The sequence below is a fragment of the Chiloscyllium punctatum genome, chromosome 11, assembly GCF_047496795.1.
Source record: "Chiloscyllium punctatum isolate Juve2018m chromosome 11, sChiPun1.3, whole genome shotgun sequence".
Lineage (NCBI taxonomy): Eukaryota > Metazoa > Chordata > Chondrichthyes > Orectolobiformes > Hemiscylliidae > Chiloscyllium > Chiloscyllium punctatum.
In genome coordinates this window covers 86068450-86081556 of record NC_092749.1, presented here as the reverse complement: position 1 = coordinate 86081556, position 13107 = coordinate 86068450, and the positions used below count along the sequence as shown (strand labels likewise).

General features: G+C 40.7%; 1 protein-coding gene across 3 annotated transcripts in view; it reads left to right on the top strand.

The window, feature by feature from the left end:
• Positions 1-13107, top strand: part of unc93a (unc-93 homolog A) — an 89475-nt gene that overhangs the window by 27122 nt on the left and 49246 nt on the right. For 2 of the 3 annotated variants that reach the window (XM_072581183.1, XM_072581184.1), the window contains one exon: positions 7724-7953. In XM_072581183.1, the coding sequence (XP_072437284.1) occupies positions 7724-7953 (230 nt within the window). Of the gene's footprint in view, positions 1-4690; positions 4747-7723; positions 7954-13107 lie in introns of those variants that run through there. The other variant, XM_072581185.1, reaches the window with a different exon arrangement.

Genomic DNA, 13107 nt, shown 5'->3' with positions numbered 1-13107 from the left:
TGCGTTTAACAAACTTCTCATGATATTGATTGAGCCTGATTAGTATTCCACTCCTGCCTTCCTGTTATGAGACAGGTGTGAAGGAGATAGGACATCAATAAGCACAACATCATTTTCATTCATTTATTCTTGATGAAGGGCTTTTGCTCGAAACGTCAATTTTGCTGCTCCTCGGATGCTGCCTGAACTGCTGTGCTCTTCCAGCACCACTAATCCAGAATCTGGTTTCCAGCATCTGCAGTCATTGTTTTTACCTATCATTTTCATTCATATTAACTATCTGTCTCCCTTCTAGTCTGATTCGAGCCCTAAGACTCCAGCTATTGATACCCCATTAGGGATTCAATGATTCTATTCTGTGATTGTGTGATTCATTAGGAGGTCCCTTGTATCACTGTTTTCAAAGGAACTGTTAGATGAATTATGACCAACTGGCCAGGTAGGAGCGGAAATGCGTTGCAGACATCCGTCACTACTCCCAGACATACAGGTCAAAAATACATTGTTTGTTGGAACAGTTTGTTTATCTGTTTTCCTTTGGACAAATGATAGTTGTAGGATGGATAACTGTGGTTTTATGAAGTGGAAGGAATACCCAGGGTTCATGGAATAATGGATTGCGCTCATGTGGCTATTGCATCCCTTAATCATTGCCACCATTTGCATCAACAAGAAGAGATTAAACTCTAAGGGAAACAATTTCAATATGCATGAATGTGTGGATTTTGGGGCAAAATATGTAAGCCCATTAGGAATCCAACTGCAACCCAACCGTTTCCACAATTAATTTCAGTGCATTAGTCTGTGTACAAATAATGGCTTCATGCAAAGTGGGTTATCAATTTTAATATGTTAATACAGCAATATTAATCTGGGCTTTGGTGTTTAACTTTGGCTATACAGGTTTCCCCAGACTTTCTGGAACTCACCAGTGAAAGCAAAGTCAAAAGAAAATGGCAGTTGAGATGACTGGGACTTATACCAATTAATTATTCACTACTCATGGCAACTTTCTTACTTGCTTGTGTGAAGGGGTTTGTTCACAGTGCTTATGTTCAGGGATTGCTTTTACACACTTTGGTAAATTAAAACTGAGTTCTAGTTTTCTCCACCCACCCCTTCCTAAGGATATTTGCCCCAGTAAGACAACAAAACCTTAAATCTTCCATCCTTCAGAAAGGCCTGAACTCCTGGGGAAGGCACAAACAAATCTATTCACCACCCTCTAATCAGAAAGGAGCTCCAGTGTGATCATTTGGAATCAAACAGGTCATTCAGTGATCATTCTAACAAATCATAAGCTTCTGTGAACTGGTAAACAGCCAAGTTAAAGCCTGTGATTGGAATATGCATATTGGATTACTTTTTAATTATAATTCAGTTATTTCTGATATGAATTTTTGGGTTTCCTCTTACAAAGACTGATCCAAAGTACTACTTCATTAATTATTTCTGTATCCCCATTATAATTTATCATGTCAGCCTTTTAGGGACTCAGGTTAATTTTCACAATTTTCCTTCCTGTAAATGGCTGATGACGTCACTCAGAAACTTGTGGATTGAGGCACATGAGCTATATCATAAATGTTATAAGACTACAGAAGGGTGATGGAGTAGGTCTTCAAAATGTTGAAGATCACCTAAGGTGTTTGGTCAATCCTGTCAATATGCATGAGTTAGACAAGTCACGGTGTATGACATTCTACACCACATCGCATGGCAGGATGGAAAAGGCATGTAGCTACAGAGTCTTCTAGGAATATACCAAGCTGAACAGGGTATGTAGAAAATTATAAGGCAGACACTATTAGTCTATCTGTCCAATAATCACATGTACGTTTCAAAGCTTGCCGAAAACAATGCTCTGATATGATTAGATTAGATTACTTACAGTGTGGAAACAGGCCCTTCGGCCCAACAAGTCCACACCACCCCGCCGAAGCGCAACCCACCCATACCCCCACATCCACCCCTTACCTAACACTACGGGCAATTTAGCATGGCCAATTCACCTGACCTGCACATCTTTGGAATGTGGGAGGAAACCGGAGCACCCGGAGGAAACCCACGCAGACACGGGGAGAACGTGCAAACTCCACACAGAGAGTCGCCTGAGGCAGGAATTGAACCCGGGTCTCTGGCGCTGTGAGGCAGCAGTGCTAACCACTGTGCCACCGTGCCGCCCACAATTAGATTCATAGAATATATATTCTGAAACTGAAGAAACTGTGAGCAGAGAACTGTAGGGCTGAGAATAAATCTCAGTGCATCAAATCAAGCCACAGAACAAAACAATTGCAATAGATCTCACTGAAGAGTTGAAGAGAGTAAACAGATTGAATAATGTTGTTATATAATCAAAATAAATAGACCGGTATGGTGACACAGGAGACAGACCATAATACAAATTGTAGGTAAGAAGAGATCATGTTAGAGATAGTTAATAGAACCGAATGAAAAGAGATGGGATTTAATGGTAATTGATGGGGATTGCATTTTTTTAAAAAAAGCATTACATGGATGGAGAGATGTGAGCAATTGTGGCGTGTAATCATTGTTCATACGTTGATAAAATATTGAAGCAGATTTAGGCTATTTGGCCCATCGAGTCTGCTCTGCCACTCGATCATGGCTGATATGCTCCTCAGCGCCATTTTCCTGCCTTCGCTCCATATCCCTTCAACTCATCACCAATTAAAACCCTCTTTCTAACTCCTCAAATTTACTCACTGCCCCAGCATCCACCACACTTTGCGGGAGAGAATTCCATAGATTCACAACCATTTGGGAGAAGTAGCTTTTTCTCAACTCTTTTATTGTAAATTTGCTACCCCTTATCCTAAGACTATGGCCTCTTGTCCTGGAATATAAAAATGTTGCACTGGAAAAGCACAGCCGGTCAGGCAGAATCCGAGGAGCAGGAGAGTTTCAAGCATAAGCTCTTCATCAGGAATGTGAACATGGCCCAAGGTGGGTGACAGATGAATGGGAGGGGCATGGGGCTGGGGGGAAGATATCTAGGAATAGGTGGATGAAGATGGGGGAGTGATGGTGATAAGTTGGAGTGGAGGGTGGAGCAGATAGGTGGGAAGGAAGATGATCAGATAGGACAGTTCAGGAGGGTGGTGCTGAGTTGGAAGATTAGGGTAAGGTGGGGGGAGGGTAGATGAGGAAACTGGAAACTCACCTTTTCACCCAGAGAATGGTGAGCTTCAGAATTCTGTACCACAGAAACTAGTTGAGACCAAAGTATTCAATGTTTTCAAGAAGGAATTAGATGTAGCTCTTAGGACAAAAGAGAACAAAGTGTATGGGAAAAAGCAGGAAGAGGATAGTGAATTGAATCAAAATGAATGGCACAGCAGGCTTGAAGGGCCAAAGGGCCTATTCCTATTGTCTGTATTTCTAGTGTTACCTTCCACCAAGATAAAAATTTTGGTTTTTTAAGACATTTTTTACTTGCTCCTGACAGTGAAAGTAGTGTCCGGGATAAATGCATGCACATCCAGTGGGAAGTGCATGTCATGCCATAGTGGTAAAAGGGCTTGTGCACAGGTACTAATGAGCTTTAGCAGGATACAGAGACAGATATAAACAGGAGTGTCAGAGGTTCTGTTCACTCTGGGAGCCGTGCTGGTGTCAAGCACTATATACATGGAAGTAAAGGGTGACTTGTCGATGGCTCTGTGGACTTATTTCAGATGGTAGCAGCAACTTTGATTATGAGCAGCAGCTCATCCAAAAGTGAGCATGCATGCCCCTGTCACCTGGTGGACCTTTTGGAATTGAACATGACTTGTTCTCTAGTCCATTTTAATTCACCAAGTCATTCACCCCCACCTATCCTGAAGAGGTTAAAGGATACTAGTAGGCACCATGTGCTCCATCTAAAGACAAGTGATAAGGATGTGACTATAACAAAAATAATTTTATTTTTAAAAGTAATGGTAAAGGAGGTGTAGTTGTCCACAGCCTACATACGCATGGTTCACAGACTCCACAGCACCATGCATAAACTGTTGGTCTAAGAGCCTGTGAATCATATTAATCAATGGTTGTAAGGAATTGTTGCATACAACACCCTTCATGGGCCCCGATGGAAAGAGGGACAACTCCTGCGTAAAACAAAAGCAGCTCTTTTAGATTAAATATCCAACCATCAATTATCAAAACACCTAATCAAGTAATTATAAAAATTCCAATCCCTGGTTTGGAATCCCTCTGCCAATTTGTCAAATTATCCAATTCACAAAGAACAAACAACTAATTTTACCTACCATGGGCAGTGTAACAATAACAAAATTCAAAAAGGTGGGGAAACAAGGGAAGGAACTAAATAAAAATACTGCACTTTTTACGTTTATATGTAAAAATAGCTTTGATTCATTGACTTCTGTGCTGTTGGTCAATTACTCTGATACACTAAGAAGATAACTCTTAATGTTTTATTTGAAGAAATCCACTGTAAAATCATTGATTTATTAATTATCTAAATAACAAGTTACAAGCACTACCCACTAGGACAGTATAACAATAACAAAAAAAAACAAAAACGTGGGAGGAAATAAATCAAAAGTGTTGAGGAGGGAGATAAGGCACTCCAGTCCCTGTACTGTCCTTATAGTCTAAATGATTTTGCTCACTTAAGGAGAGGCAATAAAACTGGAGTTTCTTTTTATTTCCAGTTGCCTGTGGGAAGGTGGTGATGACCTTACTTCTTGAACTGCTGCAGCCCGTTTTGTGTAGGTATGTCTACTGTGCTGTTTGGGAGTTGCAGGGTTTTGACCAAGTGACAGTGAAGGATATTCGAACGATGTTGTGTAAGCAGCCTTGGTGAATTTTTGCTATTGGCACATCATAGCATGGTTAACAATCTCTGTTATGATGTGCCAGTTGTGGAGGGAGTGAAAGTTATGGATGCAATGCCAGTCAGGTAGGCTGCCTTATTTGTTTTGAGCTTCTTGAGTATTATTGCAGCTGCAGTCATCCAGGCAAGTGGAAAATATTTCATCAAAGTCCTGACTTGTTCCATGTTGGATAGTAGACATTTTGAAGGAATCAAACTTTACTTGCTGCTGAGTTCCTAGCCTCTGACCTGTTCATGCAGCCACAGTATTTAGATGTCTATTCCAGTCACTTTCTTGGTCAATTGTAACATGAGTGTTCTAAGTGAAGAGGCAGTAGATAGACGTTTGGAGACTGACTTTGAGTGGCTCCAGGTCTAGAAGGCCTGAGTTTAAAGGGCACCACTAAGGCCTGGACTGCAGTGGTCAGGGCTGACTGCTTTACAGGAAACAACAACTACTTTGGGGCGGGCAAAGCGGCTCAGTAGTTAGCACTGCTGCCTCATAGCACCAAGAGCCCGATTCACAGGCCCTTAGACTAACTGTTTATGCATGGTGCTGTGGATTCCATGAACCATGCATATGTAGGATGTGGAAAATTACACCTCCTTTACCTTTACTTTTAAAAATAAAATTATTTTTGTTAGGTGACTGCCTGTGTGGAGTTTGTACATTCTTCCCTTGTCTGTGTGGATTTCCTCTGCGTGCTCTAGTTTCCTCCTACAGACTCAAGATGTGCAGATTGGATGGATTGGCCACGCTGTCTACAGATGTGCATGTTCAGTGGATTAGCCCTGGGAAATGCAGGGTTACGGGGATAGAGTTGGAGCGGTGGGGCCTCAACATGATGCTCTTTGGTGAATTGGTATGGACTCAATGGGGCAAATTGTCTGCTTTAACATTGTAGGGATTCTACGATCTATACACGAGTAACTTTTGAAATACCAGATTTCCTCCTAAAAGAGGCCTGTGAATTCCATTTGCAAGAAACAACTGCCAGGAATGGGTGCCTCAGCAATACTCCTGATCTGCTGGAGTACCTATTGATGAACCGCTCTGATATTTAGTGTGCCTGTTCCAACCAGAGTATCCAAAGCCATTATGACAACAGTCTGAGCTTTCACAGCAGCAACAAACCTTCAATGGAAATAGTGGGAGCTATTTGTACTGCAATTAAATCTGTAAAATTACAATTAAACTCTGCATTACATATGAGTTCAGCATGTGTGCTGATGGAAGTGATTACTTGTTCCATGGTGGAAAGGATAGGTTCTAAACTCTGCACAAAGCTCTGTGTAAGTTGGACCTTCCCTTTGTATGTTACGACATTGTCAGTATTTTGGGAGGAATTTTACCACATCAGTATGTTCACCCATTCATCTTCTACTGTAGTCTCATCCATGAAAATCTGACTCCTATAGGAGAACCAATTTGTAAATTGTCCCTTGTGTGAGTTGACACTAGTGGGTCCCTTTTCCCTGTCCTAGCTTCTGTACACTCGTGCCTGATGTCTCTGTAGATCTTCTCCTTTGCCAACAGCTAAAATGTGAGCAGCGTTGCTGAGCTTGTGTCTGTGAGAGTAAGATCAATTAAACAAATCCCTTCAAGTTCTTTAAGAGAGAGCATTACAATGAGCCTTGTATTTTTCTTAGTCTGGTTATTAAGAGGACCGTCAGTTTGTCAAATGTACACCTTCACTACCAGCACATTGTTGGATGATTTTTCTGTATGCTGCAGATCATGTGTAGACTTTTTCATTAAAGACATGACTTATTTGGACCTGTCAGTGAGGCCGAGACTTCACTGGAATCAGAACTAAATGAAGGAGAGGAGCATATGACCTATATTTATTCAGTAATTGTTATGTGGATATAAGATAATTTTTTTATCATTTAAGTCTTTATCTTCCAAGTGACATAGCTTATCTTCAACACCAGTCTTACCTTCACCATGCCACATTTCAATAAAGTGTACTCTCTGAATCCATTATCCACATTATAAGATGAAACACTCACTTTCCTCTTATCATTACTTCAGTAAATCTTTCAGCACTAAATAAATGCAAAGTTTCTAACCTCCATAAATTATACAGTCTACTGTCAATTGGTATTTTAATTTGTTATAGGTACAAAATAAATTTTAAAAATCTACTCTAGCCTAAGATTGTGCTTCGCTAAGGTGTCTGAACTTGATTCCTAAAATCAATTCTTCTTTGCATAGGTGAAATTTGAGAGCTAAAATGGTGATAAATAGTTGCTCATATTCTCTAAAAGGATAATGTAAGTGGGTGTCTCATTAACGATAGGTAGATGAGGGCCACCTTCCATGGTGATGCATCAACCTTCTTGAGTAGAAGGTTTAAGTTTCTGGATATAACATAAATCACAACTTTAGGAAATAATTTGTATTCCCAAAATTAAGGAGGGTTGGCTAGACTTGCTAAGTATATCAACACTGTTGCACTCCATTAATATAACTGTAATGTACAACTTTATGGCATACGGCATTTGTCTGAAAATTGCTGCTGTATCAGCCCAATCACAGTGGAATAGAACGTGTATCTACAATAAGTGAATGATATCTAAATGGGTCATCCAAAATCGTGTTGCATGCAGTATCAATGATTATGATCAACACTATTAAATAGATTTAATCTATTGCAATGTTCCCTACTGTAAAATAATGGACATGACATAGCAAGTACCCACTACTGTGCATAAATGTAGAATGTGCTATTCCAAGATTATACATCTTGTAAAGCCAAAATTGGATAAATCATATCAATTAATCAGCCCTTGATGTGAACTATGAAAATTATGCAATGAAATAGACATTAACTGTTAATCCTGCAGTTGTAATGAAGATATTGTTTTTCATAGGTATACACTTATTCCCACTGCAATAATTCTTGGAACAGGAGGAGCTCCACTTTGGTCGGCAAAATGTGCCTATCTTACCATTTGTGGTTACCAATACGCAAAAAAATTTAATAAGATTGGAGAAAATATAGTAAACCACTACTTTGGGATATTTTTCCTTGTATTCCAGTCATCTGCTGTTTGGGGTAATCTATTGTCATCATTAATATTTCAATACAGTTCCGGAAAAGGTAAGAAGACATCTGTTTGGAAATACTACAATAGAAGATGCATTGTTATCTATTTAATACTTTCTACATTTTCTCTTTAGAAAATGTACTTAATTACTGTGTTGCATTGCTGATTATGTAGACTAAAGCCTGGAGTTTTGTTCAAAGGTCAGTTGTGCAGAGTTAGGAGAATTCATGGCACCACTAACCTGATTTCTTTTTAAAACGTTGCCTGCATATCAGATTGATCTTGGGTTACAGACATCAAACGAATTGGCATAGGAGAACCTTGAGGTAGTGAGAGGGTGCCAGATATGGATGCAATTTCCAATACTGTTCAAAATCTTAAAATAAAGCATAAAACGTAAAACATCCCTCCAGCTCATAATCCATCATGCCCATAACATTGCTTGTGTACATCTTTGCCAGCACAGGAACCTCATACTGTACCTATTCCCCATAGTTCCCCATAATACCTACCTTGCCTTTGTAGCCACTCCCGTAGCCCTGATAGTTCTTAATGCTAACTCAAGACAATCCATGCTTCCCAACACACCATCTTTTTAATAGACTGGAAAATCAGACTGATGTTGTGGATGTATGGGACATTATTTAGGCCACTTTTGGAATATTGTGTGCATTTCTGGTCTCCCTGATATCGGAAGGATGTTGTGAAACTTGAAAGGGTTCAGAAAGGATTTACAAGGAAGTTGTCAGGATTGGAGGCTTTGAGCTATCATGAGAGGCTGAATAGGCTGGGGCTGTTTTCCTTTGGGTGTTGGAGGCTGAGGGGTGACCTTATAAAGTTTTATAAAATTATGAGGGGCATGGATAGGGTAAATAGACAAGGTCTTTTTCCTGGGTTGTGGGAGTAAAAATTAGAGGGCATAGGTTTAGGGTTAGAGACTAAAGGGACCAAAGGGGCAACTTTTCATGCAGAGGGTGATGGGTGTATGGAATGAGGTGCCAGAGGAAGTGTTGGAGGCTGGCACAATTACAGCATTTAAGAGGCTTCTGGATAGGTATATGAATAGGAAGGATTTAGAGGGATATGGGCCAAATGCAGACAAATGGGACTAGATTAATTCAGGATTCCTAGTCGGCATGGAAGAGTTGGACCGAAGAGTCTGTTTCCGTGCAGTATATCTCTGTGACTGAGTGGTATTAGTAGCCTCGATGAGAAGTTCAACAAATGCCTTTGAGATAGTTTCTTAGAGCAGTATGTTTTGGAACCAACCAGAGAACAGATTGTACTAGACTTGGTACTGTGTAAACTGACAGGATTAATTAATTACCTCAGAGTAAGACACTGTCTGCTGACACAAAAACTGCAGGGTAACTGCATATGCATGCTCACTTGAAAACGTGCATGATTTAAGATTTACTTTGTTGTGTCATGCGCAAAGTCAGCATTATACATGAAGGACTTATACAGGTAGTGGTAGGGCCATGGGGAGTGTTGCCAAACAAAGAGACCTATGGGTTGCAGCTGTATAATTCCTTGAAAGTGGAATCGTAGGTAGACAGCTTGGTGAAGAAGATGTTTGACACGCCTGCCTTCATTGGTCACAACATTGAGTTTAGGAGATGCCATTTTGCACCCGTAAAAGATATTGATGAGGCCACTTCAAGAATACTGCATGCAATTCTGATCACCCTTCTATAGGAAAGATGTTTTAAAATTTGACAGGGTGCAGAAAAGATTTACAAGGTTTTTGCTGTGACTGAAGTGTTTGAGTTATAGGGAGAGGCTGAATAGCCTGGGGCTATTTTCCCTGGAGCATCAGAGGCTGAGGAGTGATCTTATAGAGCTTTATAAAATCATGAGGGGCATGGATAGAGTGACTAGCCAAGATCTTTTTCCCAGGGTAGGGGAGTCCAAAGCTAGAAGAGATAGGTTAAAGGAGAAAAAAATTAATAATGACCTGAGGGATAACCTTCTCATGCAAAAGGTGGTGCATATGCGGAACGAGCTGCCAGAAGAAATGGTGGAGGCGGGTACAATTACAGCATTTAAAAGGCATCTGGATGGGTATATGAACAGGAAGGGTTTAGAGGGATATGGGCCAAATGCTAGCAAATGGGACTAGTTCAGATCGGGATGTCTGGTTAGCATGGTTGACTTGGACTGAAGGGTCTATTTCCATACTCTATGGATGAAATATAAATAACAGCATAGAGTGAACCTCCTGTCTGTGCACAATTCCATGTTGTGTCTTTATGTTTGACATTATCTTCAACATTCAATAAGCTCCCATTATTCCTTCCTTTATTCTCTATCCTGTCATAGGTTTACTACTAGGGGATCTATACATCACTTCTATAAAAGTTACTTCTTGCCGTTATCAGTTATCCTTTCTACACATTCTGATTCCATATCTTGGTTTCCTGAACTTAGGATGCAGGGCTTCTTTGCTGCTGTGACAAGTTGCAGAGTTATGTGAGCTATTATATAATATTTCTTTAAAAGTCATTGACTTTCAGGGGTAAACAGCAAAACATTGGTGGTGTGAGAGGGTACTCAAAAGTATAAGCTAGTAGAACAAGGGACAGGGGTGGCATGGTGACTCAATGGGTTAGCACAGCTGCCTTACAGCGCTAGGGACTCGGTTTTGATTCCAGCCTCAGCTGACTGTCTGTGAGTTTGCACATTATCTCTGTGTCTGCGTGGGTTTCCTCCAGTTTTTCTCCTACAGTTCAAAAATGTGTAGGTTAGGTGAATTGGCCAGGCTAAATTGCCTGTAGTGTTCAGGGATGTGTAGGTTAGGTGCGTTTGTCGGGGTAAAAATAGAATAATAGGAGAGGGGAATGGGTCTGGGTTGTTCTTCCGAGGGTTGGTATGGACATGTTGGGTTGAAGGGCCTGTTTCCACACTGTAGGTATTCTATGATTCCACATCATTAGCAGTCTGTTTTACTAAGAACATGCAGTGCGGCTCGTGTTGAATGCTCACAGTACTTAGTGAAAGGAAAGCAGTTCACCTGCAGTGGCCTCTCAGGATTGTCACCAAGCAGATATTTGAGACTCGTGGCCTTATCTGATGTTTTGCTGCACTGGGAATGGGATAATATGCCTGTTCTCCCAACCTCCTCCTGGTTAAATCTGTGTTTGAACCCAGTTAAGACTTGCAACCTACACCTCAAAGACACGCCACCCTCCATGAATCGAATATGTATTGCACAGCAAGTTTGATGAATGCTTGCATTTCAAATTTACGAGCTTTACTGATCATCTCGAATTGGTTATTACACTTAATAAACTAACAACTAATTTCTGATGATGAGCTGAGCTCATAATATGCCTCATTTATCCCTGTTAAAGTAATTTACATTTACATACAGGCAGGGTCTAGATTAGAGTGGTGCTGGAAAAGCACAGCAGGTCAGGCAGCATCCGAGGAGCAGGAAAATCAACGTTTCGGGTAAAAGCCCTTCATCAGGAATGGCCCCTGTTACATACAGGCCCCTGTTCTCCACAAATAAAAGAAAAAGATTCAAGACCTATTGATTATTTGAATGGCTGGAAGCAAGAGGTACCAATAATTTCCTGTTGCTTACTCCATGCCAACACCTTGGCCAGTTAGTGTTGACTTGTCATCTACTGTATAAATCATGATTATTTGAAATCTGATAGACTTTCTTTTGCCTTGATGAGTGCAACATGTTTCACTTTACAGCAATAGTTTTGAGTTTATTTCAGTACCCTGCTTGCAATGCATCCAAGTCTAGATATTTCTTTTATCATCTTTGAAGATTTATGACTATTTGACTAATGAGAGATTTTGGATCAATTTTGATTTATTACTACCAACATCTGGTAACAATAAATGGAGGAGGAAGAGTAGGAGCAGATCTGTTTTTCAGTATTCCAAGACATCAAGCTACCAGAGATTTGTGATCCAAAACTACTTTACCTGAACTATTTTCCTCATTTCCAATATTGCAAAAAGAGGGCATTCAGTAGAGCACACACCTTTGAATTGTGTTAACTCAATTTTAATAATAACAGAGCTCTCCCCAAGGATTTTCCCTGTCTATTTGAATTCTATACCTACAAAGCTGAAGATATAAACCTTTCTCTTAATACCTTAATATTCTCTTAATAACAGCTCACCAAGAAAGCACCAACAATTGGCTCTGAAAAATTACTCACAGCTTGAAACTTGTGATAAAATTCACAGCAGCAGCTAAGACAAGTCTTCAATAGACAATAGACAATAGACAATAGATGCAGGAGTAGGCCATTCTGCCCTTCGAGCTTGCACCGCCATTCAATATGATCATGGCTGATCATTCCTAATCAGTATCCTGTTCCAGCCTTATCTCCATACCCCTTGACTCCACTATCTTTAAGAGCTCTATCCAATTCTTTCTTAAATGAATCCAGAGACTGGGCCTCCACTGCCCTCTGGGGCAGAGCATTCCACACAGCCACCACTCTCTGGGTGAAGTAGTTTCTCCTCATCTCTGTCCTAAATGGTCTACCCCGTATTTTTAAGTTGTGTCCTCTGGTTCGGCACTCCCCCATCAACGGAAATATGTTCCCTCCTGCCAGAGTGTCCAGTCCTTTCATAATCCTATATGTTTCAATCAGATCCCCTCTCAGTCTTCTAAACTCAAGGGTATACAAGCCCAATCGCTTCAGTCTTTCCGTGTAAGGCAATCCTGCCATTCCAGGAATTGATCTTGTGAACCTACGCTGCACTCCCTCAATAGCCAGAATGTCTTTCCTCAAATTTGGAGACCAGAACTGTACACAGTACTCCAGGTGTGGTCTCACCAGGGCCCTGTACAGCTGCAGAAGCACCTCTTTGCTTCTATACTCAATCCCTCTTGTTATGAAGGCCAGCATGCTATTAGCCTTCAATTCTATGATTAGAATGCCTGCTGCATCTAGTGCCTTCAGCCATCTTTTCAAATCATTTGGAGTGAAGCAAATTGGCTGGAGATTAGTGTCTGTGATGCTGGGGACTTCCAGCGAAGGCTGAGATGGATCAATCACTTGGTAATTCTAGCCAAGGATTGTTTGTATGCTTTTACACTGATGCGCCATCATTGAGGATGGAGATATTTGTGGAGCATCTTCCTCCAGTGAGTGGCTTAATAGTCCATTGTCATTCACAATTAGATGTGGCAGAACTGTAGAGCTTAGTTCTGATCTGTTGGTTGTGGAATC